The sequence below is a fragment of the Peromyscus leucopus genome, chromosome 20 (assembly GCF_004664715.2).
Source record: "Peromyscus leucopus breed LL Stock chromosome 20, UCI_PerLeu_2.1, whole genome shotgun sequence".
NCBI classification, from domain to species: Eukaryota; Metazoa; Chordata; class Mammalia; order Rodentia; family Cricetidae; genus Peromyscus; species Peromyscus leucopus.
Window position 1 is genome coordinate 1,389,140 of NC_051080.1, and position 18,643 is coordinate 1,407,782.

At 51.2% G+C, this 18,643-nt stretch overlaps 1 protein-coding gene across 6 annotated transcripts; it reads left to right on the forward strand.

Annotated features, from left to right (window-relative positions):
- The first annotated feature begins 94 nt into the window (after positions 1 to 94).
- On the forward strand, positions 95 to 18,330 carry Map3k12 (mitogen-activated protein kinase kinase kinase 12). 6 transcript variants are annotated; one of them, XM_028874430.2, is made up of 14 exons: positions 95 to 750; positions 12,078 to 12,556; positions 12,990 to 13,173; positions 13,352 to 13,543; positions 13,766 to 13,924; positions 14,035 to 14,193; positions 14,864 to 14,972; positions 15,146 to 15,255; positions 15,342 to 15,458; positions 15,544 to 15,681; positions 15,804 to 16,431; positions 16,600 to 16,670; positions 16,751 to 17,024; positions 17,448 to 18,198. In XM_028874430.2, exons 2-14 carry the CDS (start codon positions 12,112 to 12,114, stop codon positions 17,541 to 17,543), a joined length of 2,682 nt encoding a protein of 893 aa, XP_028730263.1. In that variant the 5' UTR covers positions 95 to 750; positions 12,078 to 12,111; the 3' UTR covers positions 17,544 to 18,198. The 6 variants fall into 6 exon arrangements, with proteins under 6 accessions (XP_028730263.1, XP_028730262.1, XP_037053214.1 ...); XM_028874429.2 differs by lacking the exon at positions 95 to 750 and adding an exon at positions 1,146 to 1,278; XM_037197319.1 differs by lacking the exon at positions 95 to 750 and adding an exon at positions 3,401 to 7,137.
- The last annotated feature ends 313 nt before the right edge of the window (positions 18,331 to 18,643 follow it).

The following is an 18,643-nucleotide window of genomic DNA, read 5'->3' on the forward strand; positions in this document are numbered from 1 at the left end:
CATTGGCTACGTTGCGAGCGACCTCTTCTAGGCGCGTGCCGATTGGTCACCTGCAGGGAGGGCTGTGATTGGCCGAGGAGGCCGCTGGCGTGGTTCTCTTGCTGCCCCAGAGGGTGGGCCTCACCTGGCCGCCTCCACCCCAGGGCTCTGGGTTGTAAGTTTTTTTCAGGAACTGCCTCCCCAGCCACAGTATGAGTCCCTTAGCGCCCCGGGCCTCCGTATCTAAACCCTGCTTTTTTGTGGCTCGTCCTTTGCCTCGCTTCATGAACGGCACGCAGCAGCCTGGCAGGGTTGGCGACTCTTTAGACAGGTCCGAGTGAACCTTCCTTTAACTGTGCGGGAATCGGGGGCCCGAGATCGTTACATGGACCTTCTGCTCTAGTCTTCTTTAGTCCCCACTGAAAACAAAACACGAGAGCAATTAACGAACTAAAATGCCCGCAGGCCTGAACAAGTTCTTTCGGATCCCCAACGTCTTGATGCCACCCTGGTGGAGGATGTAGGGGAAATCTTGTGACCTTGGACAGAGGAAGAAAGAGACACCCCGAAAAACGTGATTCAAAGAGTGTTTTAAGGATGGGTCTAGGAAGCGATGTCTTGCCAAGAAGGGAATGAGGGTGGAGGTAGAGGAATCTTGGAATGATAACGAGGGGTCATCCAGGAGCTGTGAAGTGGGAAAGGACCTCCGACAGGGTGGATTCCCATTGGGTGAAACTGGAGCAGTGACGAGAAGACCAGCTGGCGAGACTGGTATGAGAAGGGGCCAACGCCAGAGCGTTGTGCGTGCGGTCTGGGGAGCTGCTCTCGGGGTGTAGGAAAGTCTGTAGACAGGTCACAGGGGCCCCTACAGAATCCGCATGAGGCCCAAAGTGGGGCTGCCGTAGGACACCTCCAGGAAGGAGGCTCAGAGCCTCGGCGAGCCAGGAGCGAGCTGGAGCGCGCCGGATGGCAGCCGCAGGCTCCTTTAAGAGGCCGGCGGCTCCAGCGCAGCATCCCCCGCTCAGGGCGTGTCCGTCCCGGGGGGCCAGGGGCGGGGGCCTTGGAAGGAGCGGGAGTTCAAGTCGAGTGGGGACGGGGCTTAGAGTAGGGGGTGGGGGCCAAAGGCTGGGGCTGACACCCGTGCACCTGAGCTCCGCACGAGCATCGCCGGTGACAGCGCCCCGGGTCCGGTGGAGGGCAACGGGGGGAGGAGGGAAGGAGGAGGAGGAGGCGGGAGCAGCATCCGGAGCGGAGCTGCAGCAGCGCCGCCTTTTGTGCTGCGGCCGCGGAGCCCCCGAGGTGAGAGCCTGGGCGAGTTGTGGGGGTGGGGGGCAGAAATGGGTTCGGGTCTTGGGATCCTGGTGTGGAGGGAGGGTCGGGATACAATTTTTCCGTGGTGGAGGAGGAGGTGACTCGAGGATGCTGAGGACGTGGGATGGAGGAACTGGGGACCTGGACCCGACGCCTGGAGATAGGAAGGAGCGGGGCGCAGCTGAGGGATGCGGCGGCCAAGCTTGGAGACCAAGAGCCTCCAGAGCTGTGGTGGATTATGTGCGGGTGAAGGTGGCCAGGGAAAGACTAAAGGACAGCGGGCAAGAGCGCGTCCTCTTTTCTCCTCATCCTCAAGACCAAGAGAGGAGAAGGGAGAGTTGTGGCCCTCTCCAGGGAAGGGAAGGAAGGGCAAGGCCTAATGTACCCACTACCCCCTCCCCCACACCTGCACCTATCAGGCTCCACCTGAAAATTAGGCTGCACCTATTCCTGCATGCCCTGGCGGGGTTTCTCTCCCCTTCCATCTGTAATGCCTCTAATCTCCAGCTGTGGCATTCCCTATCATCCAGCTGTTGCACCCTTCCCCCATTTGTATGTGGCTTTCTCTCTCTCCAGCCCTCTCTCCCCTGGCTTCCCTAACCCATTTCCCAGGTCATGCGCTCCAGAAAACCCCTCCCGTTTCTCACACACTCACCAAACTCCTTGGCTTACAACCTTGATAGTCAAGGCTTTGGCTGATGGTGGGCTCCATAGGCAGTGGTAGGAATGGAGGGAGGAGCCTTGCCGCTCTCGGTTTGCTGCCTCTTTGGCTTTCAACCAGGAGAGCATGCACATGAGGTCTCACACACCACAGGCCCTGCACCCACAGTGGGTGTCTCACTCTAAACCTCCTCTCTCTTCCAATCCTCCGGGTTGCCTCCATGGTTCTGGAAGCTTTGGTTTCCAGCCAAAGGGTCACCCAAGCTCACCAGCAGCAAGCATTTGGGAAAGAAAGAGCCCAAGTGCCCTCTGGGTCTTGCCGTCCAGACACTGAAGTTTCCAGGTTCAAGAGCCCTGCCCCCTCTTGTCTCACATTTAAGGAGGAGAATGGATCTGGGCCCCAAGCTAAGCCCCAGCCAACTGTTGGCTTCAGGAAGACCCCAAGGTCCAACACTCATGAAATCCCCCATCATCGGTGGGCAGAGGTGGAAGGTGTGGGTCAGGATTTCCTAGACGTCTTCACAGTATCGAAAACCCTCTAAATGGCAGTTACTGCTCTGAGGTTCTGGGAGGAGGAGGAATGGTGAGAGAGGACCCTAAATTCTAGCATCCACTTCTGCCTCTTTCCTGTCCATGCCTAAAGAGTAAGAGAATTGGGGTGCAGCTTTTCTGGGAGTCCTTGAATGGGTGCAAGTAATGTGTTGAAAGGATGCCAGCAGAGGACGTGCTGGGTTTAGGAGAGTCTGTCCACTTGCCCCCAGAAAGCCTGGTCATGTGTGCGTTAGGAGAATGGCAACACTGTTCTGAGGAGCTCCAGGGAAGAACCCCTGCCCTTCATTTTATTTATTTATGGTATTAGGAATTGATCCCAGGGCCTTACACATTCTGGGCAAGCTCTCTACCACCAAACTACATCATCAACTTTTTTTTTTTTTAATTTATTTTATTTTATTTATTTTTTTGGTTTTTCGAGACAGGGTTTCTCTGTGTAGCTTTGCACCTTCCCTGGAACTCACTCTGTAGCCCAGGCCGGCCTGGAATTCACAGAGATCCACCTGCCTCTGCCTCCCAAGTGCTGGGATTAAAGGTGTGCGCCACCACTGCCCAGCTTCAACTTCTTTTTTTATAAATTTTATTTTGAGACACAGTACCACTAAGTTGCCCAGGCAGGGCTTGAACTTTAAATCCTCCTGCCTAGACCTCCTAAATAGCTGGACCTTTAAGGCCTGTACCAGGAGGCCTGGCAGACTGCATTTTTTCTGCTATTTTTTTTCAGCTTCTTTTCTCCACCTCCCTTCCTTCCTGTGTCTCAGTATTGCCTCTCGTTTTGAGGAGGTAAAGGAAGCAAGAAGCAAGTATGGTGGCTGGTGCATGCCTTTAACCTCAGCACAGTGGAGACAAGTGGATCTTTGTCAGTTCAAAACCAGCCTGGTCTACATAGCAAGTTTCAGGGCAGCGAAGGCTACATATAGAGTCTGTCTCAAAAAACTAAAAAGAAAAAACAACTTTGTGTCTGAGGGTGTGGCTCGGTTGGTCTGGTGCCTAACAAACATGCTTGCAAGAAGCCATGAACAGAGCCCTGGGTTTGATGCCGATTGCTGTATAAAGCTTGATGTGGTGGTTCACTTCACTTACCTTACACTGGGGTAGCAGAGGCAGGAGTATTAGGAGTTCATAGTCATATTTAACTACATAGCAAGTTCAAGGCTAGTCTGGGTGACATAAGAAAAATTTTTCTTGGTACTTTGTGTGAAACATCATGACTGCTATTTATAGAGAGCATCCTGTGTACCAGGTACTGGGCCAAGAACTTTTGGTTACCTCAGTAATTCATATAACATCATTAAGTTACTTTGTCATCATCTCAGCTTTAGGTATAAGGAGACTGAAATGAGTTAGATATTCAAGACTAGTTGGCCAGTCTTGGTGGCACATTTCAGTAATCAATGAGCTAAATAATCAATAGTGCAAGGAAGATTGAGAGTTTGAGGCCAAGTACAGCATGAACGCAAACACCGTTAATCCTAGGACTCAGGATGCAGAGGTTGGCAGATCTCTAAGTTTATGAATAGCCTGGTCTACACAGCGAGCTCCAGGCTAGCCAGGGCTACATGGTGAGAGCCTATCTCTCTCAGAAAACAACAACAACAACAAATAGTCATCATGTGACTAGACCTAGGACTGGAAGCCAGGCCTGCCCCGCTGGCCTGTGTCTTACCCACACACACCATGTAAGGCTGACATGAGTGCCATTGCCCCTTAGATACAGAAGCAGCTTTGTTAGCAGATCTCATACTGTAGGTCACCCAGTCGATCAGAAGCAGAGATGGCATCCCAACCTCTGCTGGTCCTGAGGCCTCTGAGTCCCCCATGCCTAGGCCGGGACAGCAATGGATGGGTATTACACAAGTTTTATTTTTTGCAATTAAAAAAATCATGTAAAAAACAAAACCATCACATTTTATATTAAGGAAACTCAAAAGTATTACTGAAGTAATATAGATAAGCCAAAAGAAGAGTGATATACTATGTGTGCTGATGCATGCCTATAATCCCAGCACTTGGGAGAGACAGGAATTCAAGTCCAGCTTGGGCTATATGAGACCTTGCCTTATTTAAAAAAGAAAAAAGTTGAAATATCCATACTTTCACCTGTCACCTTTTTAAGACAGGGTCTCCCTGTGTAGCTTAGGTTGGTCGTTGGTCTTAGCCTCTGAGTTTACAGTTCACACAGTTCCTTTCAGATATTTTTAAAATGCAAATGCAGTGCTATGTATTCACTACATGCAGCTTCTTTCAGGCCTGACTTACTGTGGGGAGACCCTGTGGCCCATGCGATGCTGCTCCTGCTATCTCCTGAGCAAGGCCGATCGGGAGAGGGATCTCTGTTAGTTGAGCAGACCCCAGCAGATAAGGATGAGGTGCAGGGCTCCGGGCCTCCCCTGATGTTTGCAGAGGCAAGACAGCAGGTCTGGGGCCTCCAGAATGCCCCCTGTCATGTGGCCACTGAAACCTGGAATCATCGTTGGAACTGGGGTAGCAGAAGATCCGAGACCAAGTCTTAGGTTTTTTCTGGTTGGAAAGGAGAGCTGGCCTCCCTGGAATCCACAGAGACAGACCTGGTGTTTAGCTGGGTGGGAAGACAGCAGAGGAAGGGAGGCAGTAGGCATGGTTCACTGTCCCCTACCTCCTCTTCCTACCCCTCCTCAGCCCTTAAGGCCAGGTAGGAGTCTCTGTGAGACTCAACCTTCAAGGGCCCAGGGCAGGGCTGTTACAGTGACTCTTTCCCTACAGAGCACTGAACCCAGACCCTTCACTTCCTACCTTACCAGCAGAAGGATGATAAAAGGGGGCCTCAGGGCCTGACTGGCAAGAACCTGAGGGTCTGTGATCCCCCAGTTCTCAAAAGGCATCTCCCTTCTCAAGGACCCTGAAAGAGTGGGAATCCTTTCCATCTTGGAAGGACTCTGAGGTAGGGGCCGTGGGTCCTGTCAAAAGGAACAGTAAACTGTAGGCCGGCCAGAGGCACAACTGCACTCCATCAAAAACATCCATCCTTCAAGGGTCGCAAAGCCTGCGAGGTAGAGAACCAGGATTCCCAAGTCATGGTCACTCTTCCCTCTGCACCCCTCTGCTCAAAAGTGGAACCTCTCAGCTTGAGAGGAAGATGAGGGTCAGGCAGGAAGAGAGTTCAGTGTGAGAACTCAAGGCAGACAGATGGCCACACCTCTGAGCAGAATCTCCAGGACTGGCTACCAGACAAGCCTTGCAGTCTCCTCAGGCAGGAAAGCCTAGGAGGAATCAGGAATCGGTGAAGGCGACTTCCAGGTCCCAACTCTATAGCCTTCCTGTGGAGCCCTGAATGAACTGAACACATGCACAGCCCACCTTTGGTCCTGTGGTTTACAGTGACTGACAGAAACCCCTCCTCTGTGCCCCCCCAGGCACTGCATAATTGATGGCCAGGGAGACAGGTCCCCCCCCCCAGGGTGACCGAATGTCTGGGCCTGGGGCTTCTAGTCTGCCACCCCCAAAGCTCCGGCGCCAAGACCCAGCTGGGGGGACCTTGAGACACAGCTGGTGCGGGAAAGAAAGGGGGACATTTGCCGGGAAAGAGGACTCTCCCTGGGGACCCTCAGCTCTCCCTGTCTTCTCTCAGGTCAGTCTAGAAGAGCTGTCATTAGCCTGAGGGGTGGTAGAGTACCCAGAGCATGGCTAAATGCCCTACCTTTCCCTGGGTCTCATCTCCTGCTTTCTCAGCTCCTCCCTAAGAGGCGAGCAGGTGGGATGGCTGGCTTCTCGGCTCTCCCCAGCTGCTGGCCCTGGATACCACAGGGCCCTCTGGGGCTGCCTGTGTGATCCCAGGGAGGAAGAACTACAGACTGGTTCTGAGGATGACTGTACCTGGTTTGCAGGCCGGCTGATGCCAAAACCATTTTAAAAACCTGATGGTGTGTGGTTTGATACCTAAAACTCAGCTTCTAGATAGGAAACAAACTAGGAAAGGGAAAAGTGGTCTGTGTTCTCCGTCTCCATCTCCCCAGGGTTCTCTGTTTTTCAGAACCATCTTTTCAGGCCATCCTCCAGGTTTGGCGCTGGTTGTCCAGTCTCTGCACCCAGTCTCCATCTCCATTTCTTAACTTCTGTGTGGTACCTGTACCCCAGGCAACCCTGCGAGTCCTCCCTCCCGCTCCCTCTCCCTCCACCAGATGCCCAGCCCAAGTATCTGGCATGCGGGGGTCGGAGGAAGGTGGGCCTCAGGGGACCCGGGTGGGACCCTCTGCGGGGTCCGCACCTGCCTGCGGGCGGGCAGCCGACAGAGCCTCCACTCCTGAGCCTGCCCAGGTCAGAGGCGGACGCCGGTGGAGCCCCGCCCCCGCCTCGCGTTCACGTGACCCTAGGCTAATCTTGTCCCGGTGACTTCACGGGCCCAGTCGTCATGGTTACGCCGCAGCGCCCAGCCCTCCCCCCAGCCGGCTCTGCTCCCTTCTCCCCTCCTGGACCCCTCCCACAGCCGCGCCCCCAGCCCCGCACCACGTGACTGTCGGGAAGGAGGTCGGCAGGGGAGGGGGAGCTGTGGCCGTAACCCCTTCCACTCCGCCTGCGGCCCTCGGCCGTGGGCCGTGGTGGCCGGGCGGTCCAGCAGGTGGGCCGAGAGCATGCGAGAGCCCCAGCCGGGAGGCCGCGGTGAGGGAGGCGGAAGCCTTGGGGTCGTTTGCAGGAAATTCTCCTGTGCGTTGGCAGGCTGGTCTGTGTTTGTAATTTGCGTTATCATAGACACCTTCGCTCTCGAAGCCGCAGATTTCGTGGGATATGTTGGCAATTCAGAGGCTGTGGTTCCTGATTTCTTGACCTCGGTTTTCTCTAGACCATAAGAGGACCAATAATGCCTTATTTGCTAGGCTGTTCTGAGGATTCAGGGAACTGAGAGATGCACGGGGCATGTGCGGCCCTGGGTGGGTAGAGCAGTGTTTCCAACTCAGGTGGCCCAGGTCCTGTCCACTTAGAAGGGCATTAACCAGACAGGGTTGGTACTTCCCGGAAGACTGACTGACGGGTAGAAGTGAGTCTTGGAAGACAAGAAGGAATAAACAGCACACCCAGGGGTAACCTGGGTGGCCGTGGCGCCACCGATAGGTAAATACATCTGTGACTGCGCTTTTGTAGGGCTAATAATGCCAACTGTATTTGTATAATTTTTAGTTTCTTAATTTCATATTTTTAAATGTGTATGTGGGAGCCTGTATGAGCTTATGACACTTCGAGTGTGCAGGGCCTTGGATCCCCTGGAACTGGAGTTACAGGGGGTTGTGAGCCACCATATGGATGCTGGGGACGGAACGCCGATCATCTACAACAACAGAAAGCACTCTTAACCCCAGCCATCTCTCCAGCCCCTTGGCATATATTAATTATACATAATAATGGGTTTCATTATGACATTTCAATATTTGTATATAATGTATTTGATCACTCATATCCCCCACATCCTACTTATCCCCTTCCCAACCAATACCCATTGTCACATTTTTTTGTGATCCACAGAGTTTCATTAGGTTTGCTAATAGGAGCCTGAATTCGGGTTAATTTGCAGTAGCATGGGCACCTTATCCGTGGCTGTACCATCAAAGAAAATGTCTTTCCCCTCCCCAGCAACCGTTGGCTGCATTTGTAGTCTCAGTAAAAGAGGGCTAGCGGGAAGGAAAGTGGTGGTGAGCCCTCCGTACCCCAGGACTGCATGTTGACATATCCAATATTGTGCTGGTCTTATGCTAATAATCAATCACAATATCCCTATAGTTTATGGATTTTTTTGTTTGCTTTTGTTTTGGGTTTTGTTTTTCTAGACAGAAAGTTTCTCTGTGTAACAGTCCTGGCTGCCCTGGAACTCAGTTTGTAGACCAGGCTGGCTTCAAAATCACAGATAACTGCCCACCTCTGCCTCCCAAGTGCGGGCATTAAAGGAGTATGCCACCATGCCCACCCAAGCTGTTAGTTTATTTTAAGACAGTTTCACTCTGTAGCCCAAGCTAGCCTGAAACTCACTAAGAAACCAGAGATGACCTTGAACTTCTGACCCCGTCACCTCCATTCCACACTAGGACTACCGGTATGTGTTGTTATGCCCAGTTGATGTGCTGTTGGAGACTGACTGTGCACGCAGTCCACTGGCTGAGCTGGAATCCCCGGCCCTCCTTCCTGACAGGCTTACATTGTATTCAGGGTTCATGGCAGCAGTCCATTCATACTAAAGGCTGACATACAGAATAACCTTTGGAAAGGCTCGCATTGTCTTTGGACATCCTAATTCAGAACCTTGATAGAGCTTGGTGCTCAGGGTGCCTTAGCTGTCAACTTAAGGGAACCACAAAGGATCTGAAGCAAACAGGGCTGGTGAGTTTTATGTTTTGGATCTTTCAGAAGCTGAATGGAAAATTAAGAGAACTTAAGAGGCGTTTGTCCTAGGCCAGGTTGTGACAGCTAATGAGGCCTCAGCTAAGGCAGTGGCAGGACTAGAGAAAACAGAATGATGGTGTGTAATATTTAATTTTTAAATTTTTTTTATTTATTGTACTTCATGTGTATGACTGTTTTACCTACATGCATGTCTGTGCACTATGTGGGTGCCTGTTGGATTCCCTGGAACTAGGGTTACAGATGGTTGTGAGCCACCATGTGGATGTGGGAATTGAACCCAGATCGTCTTCATGAGCAATTAGCAACTCTTAACCCCTGAGCCCAGCCCGGTAGGTAGGATTTTTGGATGTGCTAGTCACGGATAAACGGAAGTTCTTGTTACCTATGCAGATCCTGAACCTATCCCATACCCAGTGAGAGTCTTCAAGAAAAAGGGCTGCAAATGGTATTAAGCGAGTTGAGATAGTCTGTTTCCCAAATGTCTTTTATTTCTACATCATGCTCTGAGCATAAACCTCCACAGCATCCCCCTACACACTGTAGTTCATTCCCAGATGACTTCAGGGGCTGAAGAAGGACTTGCCTCAGAGGGATCATTATCAGGAAACACCATATCTTATTCTTTGATACCCAACAAAACATGGGGCTGGGAGAATAGTATGACTCTTTTTTTTAAATCCAGAACACACACACTCGCACATTTTCTATTTTATGTACATTGGTGTCTTGCCCGCAGGTATGTCTGTATGAGGGCATCAGATCCCATGGAACAGAAGTTACAGACGGCTGTGAGCTGTCATGTAGTTGCTGGGAATTGAACCTGGGTCCTCTGGAAGAGCAGTCAGTGCTCTTAACCACTGAGCCATCTCTCCAGCCCAAAAATAGTACGACTCTTGCTATCAAGTTCTGAAGTTAAGTCTGAAGAGCGGGGAGAGTGTGCTGTGCCTGACTGCTGACTAGTTGGCTTGGTATACCTGGGGAAATTGGCACTGAACTATAATTTGCCTGAATCTAATGTAAAATTTAGAGTTTGTTGCTATTGCTTTTGTAGTGCCAGCTAGGGACCAGACCCAGGACCTGTTTATATGGCTGTTTTTTGTTTGTTCCTTTCTTTCTCTGAGGTAGGGTCTAGTGTAGCCCATGTTGACTTCAAGTTCAGGATCCTCTTGCCTCTGCCTCTCAACTGCTGGAATATAGGGTATGTACCACTAGGCCCAGCTGGATTTGTGGTTATGTATTTTTGGAGAGAGAAGCTTATGTAGCTTAGGCTAGCCTCAGATTCACTACTTAGCCAAGGATGACCTTGAATGTCTGATCTAATGCCTCTACTCACCAAGTGCTAAGAGTTCCAGACCTGTGTACCATGCCCAGGTTTATGCAGTCCAGAGTCTTTTGCATTATATGCAAGCACTCTACCAAACTAAGTCACATCCTCAGTCCATTTGTTTGCTTTTTTGAGACAGGATTTCTCTGTGTAGCCCTGGCTGTCCTGGAACTCGCTCTGTAGACCAGGCTGGCCTTGAACTCAGAGATCCACCTGCCTCTGCCTCCCAAGTGCTAAGATTAAAGGTGTGCGCCATCGCCTGGCCTAGACTTGTCATTTTAATAGTGAACTTTAAGTAGCACACAGCTATGAACTGGGACATATTTCTATTGTCTGGAAATCTTGGTTTGGGGAGCTAGGGGTGGGATGATAAGGAAAAGAAAAAAAAAAAAAGAGATGAATCCTCTTTTGACCTCCAGAAAGCAGAAGATGAAGGGAGACCTCAGGAGAATGAAGCTGAGGGTCAGAGCTTCACACCAACCCCATTGGATAAGCCCCACCCCCTTTTGCCAACTATGATGAGGGGATAGCGCAGCTCTGTGGTTATGGTTCTGGACATGATCACTTACCTATAAGCACAGAGAGAAGGGCCCAGATGTAAGTCCTGAACTGACTGTTCCTGAGAAGGCTTCAGTGACTGCTGACTGGGGAAGCCCAGGAACATTATCTGAGTGTCTGAGTGGAAAAGCCCGCTAGTACCATGTATGATTCAACATGAAGGAGTGTGCCTGAGATTGAGATCCAGGTAAAAGTGTCTGACACCCAGGCTGGTTTTAGTAGTGTACAACTTTAATCTTAGCACTAGGGAGACAGAGGTGGGCACATCTCTGTAAGTTCAAGGCCAGGTTGGTCTACATAGAGTTCCAGGACAGCCAGACCTACATTGAGAAACACTGTATCCAAACGCGGTGGGGAAAAAGTGACTCAGGACATCTGTAACTGAACCTCAGCTGACAAGAATGGGTGCTGCAGGGGTTAATGACAACAGTCACACAACAAAGAGGAACCCACTGCAGCTGCTCTAAGGCAAGGTCTCACTGTACAGACCGGGTGTTCAGACCCACCAGCCCCGCCTCCCCAGTGCTGGGATAAAGGTGTGCACCACACCAGGCCCCGTTTTTTTCATTAATTATTGTACTGGGGTAATGTGTGCATATACATGAGTGCACCATGTGTGTACAGTGAATGACCAGGGAGGCCACTAGAGGGTGTTGGATCCCCTGGAACTGGAATTTCAGATGATTGTGAGCCATGGCGTAGGTTCTGAGAACCAAAGGTAGATCCTCTATAAGACCAGCACGTGTTCTTCACTGCTGAGCCATCTCTCCAGCCCTGGCTTTTGTTTTTGATTTTGCCATGCTGGGCATGAACCCCAGGGATTCAAGTACGTAGTTAAATTTCATATGATGAAACCTGATTCCACCACCGCCACCTACCCTTTTGCAGTAGTGAGTCGGGTCCAGAGCCTTGCACATGCTGAGGTCTTTATATTCTATTACTGTAGCCTTTGCACTTGAGTTTAATATTTAAAAAAGTGGGAGCCAGGTCCTTTTGGGAGTTGTCTCCTTCCACTGACGAATTCAGTGATTTATCTTAGGTTTCCAGGCTTGCACAGCTAATACTTTTTCCTACTGAACCATTTCTTTAACTTTCTTTAATCAGCACCTGAGTGGGTTTGTTACTTCTCTTTGCCTGATGATACTCAAGTATATTACTTGTATACCAGAGTATTGCTTGCATCACTAATAGATACCAAGAGGAAGCTCAGCTGAATCAGGTTTCCGGTAGGGTACTGAGAGTGACACACAGGCCAGCTCCAGCTAGGTACTGTGAGCTCTTCCCAGTGACTGTGGCTGATGGCCCCTCCCTCCTTAATCCCCCACAGGGCCCGCTGCTCAGCACACCTGGCTCCAGAGGCCATGGCTTGCCTCCATGAGACCCGAACACCCTCCCCTTCCTTTGGGGGTTTTGTGTCTACTCTAAGTGAGGCTTCCATGCGAAAGCTGGATCCAGACACTTCCGACTGCACCCCTGAGAAGGACCTAACACCTACCCAATGTGTACTTCGAGATGTTGTGCCTCTGGGTGGGCAGGGCGGGGGAGGACCCAGCCCCTCCCCAGGTGGAGAGCCTCCCCCAGAGCCTTTCGCCAATAGTGTCCTGCAGCTACATGAGCCAGACGCCGGTGGGCCAGGGGGAGCCACTGGGTCCCCGGAGAGTCGAGCATCCAGAGTTCGTGCTGATGAGGTGCGACTGCAGTGCCAGAGTGGCAGTGGCTTCCTTGAAGGTCTCTTTGGCTGCCTGCGCCCTGTCTGGACAATGATTGGCAAAGCCTACTCCACAGAACATAAGCAACAGCAGGAAGGTAGGCCAGACCCCTGTAGGAACACCCTCTATTTCCTTCAGCAGAACTACCAAACTTAGCAACCACCCTTACCTTCTCCCCTACCCACCTCATCCGCTTTATTTCCCTTCCCACTTTTCTCCAGTGCTGGGATTAAACAAACACTACATGCCAGACAAGTGCTTTACTGCACAGCGGAATCCTCAGTACATTACTTTCTCCCAGTGCTGAGAGAGTGAACCCAGGAATTTAGGTTTTACAGAACGTGCTAACCAAGTGCTCTACAAATGAGCTACACCCCTAGGTCCACCCAGCTTCCTACAAGGCCACCCCAATTATTTCCTTTCCGGCCTGCATTGTCTCATCCCTGACATATCCACCCAACCCTTGAGTGTCTCACAGGGCCTTCAGTGCAGACCTTTCTAGCCTGTGGCACTGTGCCTCCTACCCACAGACCTTTGGGAAGTCCCCTTTGAGGAGATCCTGGACCTGCAGTGGGTAGGCTCAGGAGCTCAGGGTGCTGTTTTCCTGGGACGCTTCCACGGGGAGGAAGTAGCTGTGAAGAAGGTTCGAGACCTCAAGGAAACCGACATCAAGCATCTGCGAAAGCTGAAGCACCCCAACATCATCACATTCAAGTGAGGTCCAGGGCAGGGACTGGGAACACCATACTAAGCCCCAGGATTCCACTCACCTGGGAATAGATCTCCCATTCTTTCTCAAAGGAGACCCCCATGGTCTGGGTGGGAATGTAGGTCCCAGGTACGTTAAGGTAGATGGTAAACTAATCAAGGGCTTTACCCCTGTCTGGCTCAGGGGTGTCTGCACACAGGCTCCCTGCTACTGCATACTGATGGAGTTCTGCGCCCAAGGCCAGCTCTACGAGGTGCTGAGGGCTGGCCGTCCTGTCACCCCTTCCTTGCTGGTTGACTGGTCCATGGGCATTGCTGGTGGCATGAATTACCTGCACCTGCACAAGATCATCCACAGAGACCTTAAATCTCCCAAGTGAGTAGGCAAGCACGCTGATGTGCATACGGGTGACCTACCCCTGGCAGTGAGCACATCCCTGCATTTTAGGTCCCACCCTAAGTCCACCTGACAGTCCTTCAGAGGACTGTGGTGAGCCTCTCAACATGAGGTGTTCCCAACAGTATCCTGAAGACACCGAGAGCAGTGAAATGGGGGTGTGGAGGGGTATGGATCCTGGCTGACTGCATTCTTTACCAGCATGCTAATCACCTATGACGATGTGGTGAAGATATCAGATTTTGGCACTTCCAAGGAGCTGAGTGACAAGAGCACCAAGATGTCCTTTGCAGGGACAGTGGCCTGGATGGCCCCTGAGGTGATACGCAATGAGCCTGTGTCTGAGAAGGTCGACATCTGGTAAGCACCTGGGTGGTACTTGTAGGACTTATACAGAGGTCATGTAGGTCTGCAGCAACCAGGACCTCTGAAGGGAACCCTCCCAAAGGATGTCCTCTTTTTGTCCTCAGGTCCTTTGGGGTGGTGCTATGGGAACTACTGACTGGCGAAATTCCCTACAAAGACGTAGATTCCTCAGCCATCATCTGGGGTGTAGGAAGCAACAGTCTCCACTTGCCTGTGCCCTCCAGCTGCCCAGATGGCTTTAAAATTCTGCTTCGCCAGTGCTGGTAAGGATGCCTAGCTGGCAGACTAGACTGACAAACTCAAGGAGCTAGCAACCGAAGGAAAGCCAGCATCTACAAAGAACCCAGATATCTAGGCTTGGAATCCATTGCAAAAGCAAGCCAAAACTCCCCAATCTCTCCAAGGTCCAGGACCCAGGATGTGTACCAAGGGAACTACAAGTGAGAACAGGATCCATGGACAAACAAGAAACATTAGATTCAAAGAGTTGCATCATGGTGTCCTCTTTGAACCTGTTTCCTAGCTGATAAAATATGAGCAGTGTCTATCATGCCAGGTTGCTGTAAAGCAGAAAGGCATCATCACTGAGCAGAACTAGCTCAGCATCAAGTGGACCTTGGGATAGCGAGAAGACTGGCCAGTGCCATTTCCGAAATGTTTCTTGATGGGGTAATTTAAAACTTGTGGGCTTATTTTTGGAGGTGCATACCTTGCTGGTCTGGAAGTTGCTATATAGACCAGAATTAAAGATGTATGCCACCACCCTCTGTCATCAAAAGGTTTGTTTGTGCATACACAAAGTATTAGGTCAAATAGGTTCCCTTAGTATTTGGATGTTGACAGGTGGTGGTGGTGACATGACTCACTGGGAAAGGAGCTCCACTTTCTAATCCCTCCCCACCCCTGAAATTTTACCAACTCCATTCCTTATAGGAACAGCAAACCACGAAACCGTCCTTCATTCCGACAGATCTTGCTGCACCTGGACATCGCCTCAGCTGACGTGCTCTCCACACCCCAGGAGACCTACTTTAAGTCTCAGGTGTGCTGTGGGTGGAAAAACAATGAATCCCTGACTCTTAGACATGGCAGAGCCTTTGATGTGTCCCATTCCCTCTTACTCCAACTCTAACAGTGACGCGGGCAACCTTCCAAGAGCACAGGTCTGTGAGGTGACAGGGACATGGTCCTCACCCCATGTCTCTCCATCCCTAGGCAGAGTGGCGGGAAGAAGTAAAACTGCACTTTGAAAAGATCAAGTCAGAAGGGACATGTCTGCACCGCCTAGAAGAGGAGCTGGTGATGCGCAGAAGGGAGGAGCTAAGGTATGTGCCCACTCAGGAGGGAATCTTTAAACAGCAGGGCCCATCACGGCAGCAGGTGAACCCAGGAAAGTCCTCTGTTCTTTCAGACACGCCCTGGACATCAGGGAGCACTATGAGCGGAAGCTGGAGAGAGCCAACAACCTGTACATGGAACTGAACGCCCTCATGCTGCAGCTAGAGCTCAAAGAACGGGAACTGCTCAGGTACCTAACTCCCTTCTGCACTACATCCCTGCTTTCCAAGAAGCTATTCAACTTGGGAGACCCAACAAACTGTCCCAATTTTTAGGCGAGAGCAGGCTTTAGAAAGGAGGTGCCCAGGTCTCCTGAAGTCACACCCATCCCGCGGCCTCCTACACGGAAACACCATGGAGAAGCTCATCAAGAAAAGGAATGTGCCACAGAAACTGTCACCCCACAGCAAAAGGTGGGGTTCTGAGGACTGAGGCCTGCACATAGCAGGAGGGACACTGGCGAGGCAACGTGTGTCTTTAGTGGGGGACGGTTTGTAACGCTCATCTCAACCTTGTACTTTCCCTCCCCTTCCAGGCCAGATATTCTCAAGACAGAGTCTTTGCTACCTAAACTAGATGCAGCCCTAAGTGGGGTGGGGCTTCCTGGGTGTCCTAAGGGTCCCCCCTCGCCAGGAAGGAGTCGTCGTGGCAAGACCCGACACCGAAAGGCCAGTGCCAAGGGCAGCTGTGGAGACCTGCCTGGGCTTCGAGCAGCACTGCCCCCCCACGAGCCTGGAGGACTAGGAAGCCCAGGGGGTCTGGGAGTGGGCCCTCCAGCTTGGGATGCCTGCCCCCCTGCTCTCCGCGGACTCCACCATGACCTTCTACTGCGAAAGATGTCGTCCTCCTCCCCAGACCTACTGTCAGCAGCACTGGGAGCCAGAGGCCGAGGAGCCACCGGGGGAGTTCGGGATCCTGGCTCACCTCCTCCACCCCAGGGCGATACTCCTCCAAGTGAGGGATCAGCTCCTGGTTCCACCAGCCCAGATTCACCTGGGGGGGCCAAAGGGGAACCACCTCCACCAGTAGGACCTGGTGAAGGCGTGGGGCTGCTGCTGGGAACTGGAAGGGAAGGGACTGCAGGCCGGGGAGGAAGTCGGGCTGGGTCCCAGCACTTGACCCCAGCTGCACTGCTGTACAGGGCTGCAGTGACTCGGAGTCAGGTAAAGTATGGGGGGGGTCCTCTCTCCTTCCCCTTCTCCTCAATCTCCCTAGGGGGTCCGAGTGCTATAATCCACCCAACTATGTACCCTTCCCCAATTCTTAATGACTTCTTGCCGTTTTTGACTGGTTTATACACACACACATACACACACCCATCTCTACTGTAGAAACGTGGTATCTCATCTGAAGAGGAGGAAGGAGAGGTTGATAGTGAAGTAGAGCTGCCCCCAAGTCAGAGGTAAGTGGTGGGATAATGGCATCTTTTGCTTTGGGAACTGTAAAGGACCACAGAAGCTGTAACCATGCCTCAACGTTTAGGTGGCCTCAGGGCCCGAACATGCGTCAGTCACTATCTACCTTCAGCTCAGAGAACCCATCAGATGTGGAGGAAGGTACAGCTAGTGAGCCTTCCCCCAGTGGCACACCAGAAGTTGGCAGTACCAACACTGATGAGCGGCCAGATGAAAGGTCTGATGACATGTGCTCCCAGGGCTCAGAAATCTCACTGGACCCACCTGCTTCAGAGGTGGGTCCTGACCCCGAAACCAGCTCCTTGCCCATGCAACACCAGGATCTCCTTAGAGGTGAGCAGGTGAGTGAAGCAAAGCTGCCAGACACTGACAAACTGGGAACAAATACCCAGTCATTTGAGAATCTGTTAGGAAGACAGGCTTGCAAGACACATTTAGTATTTAGCCTTCAAGCCACTCAAGTTTCGAAGCCAGTTTCTTCCATAGCAATGAAAAAGATATCCATGTAAATGGGATTTGAGGCCTACAGTTCCAGAGCATCCAATATTGTTCAACTTGAAGGCAGCTATGAACTCCTGTCGGCAAAGTATCTCGAAAGAGCCTGTCTAGCTAGTAGTGCCTTGGAGCAGGATCTGAACCTATAAGCAGTAGTATAAAAACCTCCAGTGTTAGTTAAAAGCACCCCACTGAGGGGCCCTGAAGGAATCTGTAACGCTGAGTTGCTGAGCTCCCTCACCTCACTGCATTTCTACTCTTCCTCACAGGGCCTCAATCCCGAGGACTCAGACTGTGACAGCACTGAACTGGACAACTCCAACAGCATTGATGCCTTGCGGCCCCCAGCCTTCCTTCCTCCATGAAAGACACTCTTATTCCTTGTACATAGAGAAATATTTATATAAATAATATATATGCGCCACATAATCAACAGATAGATGGGGCTTTCTTAGCCTTAAGTCAGGCTTGAGAGTGAAGGACCCCCTGACCAATTCCCGAATAAGTTCTAGGGACACTGGCAGCTGTGGAAACAAATGATTCCAAGTTCTACCCTAGAGCTACGAGGAAAGGAAATTGGTCCCTTCTTGCTTCACCCCATTCCTTATGTTCAGCAAGCAACTAGGCAATAGAAAAGCCAGGCTTGTCTCTGCACTGTCTCCCCTGAACACTGGGGGGCAGGAGAGGATCCACCTAAGACTGCACTTTTATTTTCCGTTCACTGTTTACACATTTTGCACTTGAGAAGAGGGAAACTGGGGCTGGGTCCTCCCCTCTGAGGTTTCTCAGGTGGCAATGTAACCCATTTCTTTGTCCCTCTGTCTTTCTGCCCAAGCCCTGGCTTAGGGCCCAGAGGCAAGTTAGAAGACTGATAGCATGTGATGGCTCAGGCTGAAGAGCTGGAGAACTGGGGTGCTGTTTAAGTCCCTACTGTTATCCTGGTGCCTGGTAGGGGTGGGGACTTGTCATGTTGTAACCCCTGTGAACAACCTTGAAATATAACCACTCCATGCAGGCCCAGCTGTCGAGGGTTTTCTTGGTGAATGAATGGAGTGGATACACGGTTAAGAGTTTGTCTGAGGAATTTGGACAGGTTACTTTCTATTTTTTCTAAACATGTCAAACTCCAACTAAGTAAACTTTTCTAAATTATTTCAGGACAAGAATATAAATGGGTTTCAAAACATCCAGGGAAAAGGCTATCAGTAAACAGTCACTAGAACATAAGATTAAAGTATGAGCTAGAGAATAAGGGGCAGTCACCCCCAAACTTACTATCACCAGATACATGTTGTGTATGTATGTGTGTAAAATACATGTGCACACATCTTCCTGACCCAGCTCCATAGACACATCTGTTGCTCTACAATCCTAGTGCAGTGTAATTGCCATTCTTCACAAACAAATCTTCTAAAGGCCACCCAAAATCATGGCGGGGAAAGATCAAGGGCAATTAAAAAAGCAA

Excerpts from the sequence above, each read along its gene's own strand:
- Map3k12 (XM_028874428.2), top strand. The coding sequence starts at position 12,049 with ATGGCCCCTCCCTCCTTAATCCCCCACAGGGCCCGCTGCTCAGCACAC. Across the intron at positions 13,544-13,765 it reads AGAGACCTTAAATCTCCCAA|CATGCTAATCACCTATGACG; the intron begins GTGAGTAGGCAA and ends ATTCTTTACCAG. Across the intron at positions 17,025-17,447 it reads ATCTCCTTAGAGGTGAGCAG|GGCCTCAATCCCGAGGACTC; the intron begins GTGAGTGAAGCA and ends TCTTCCTCACAG.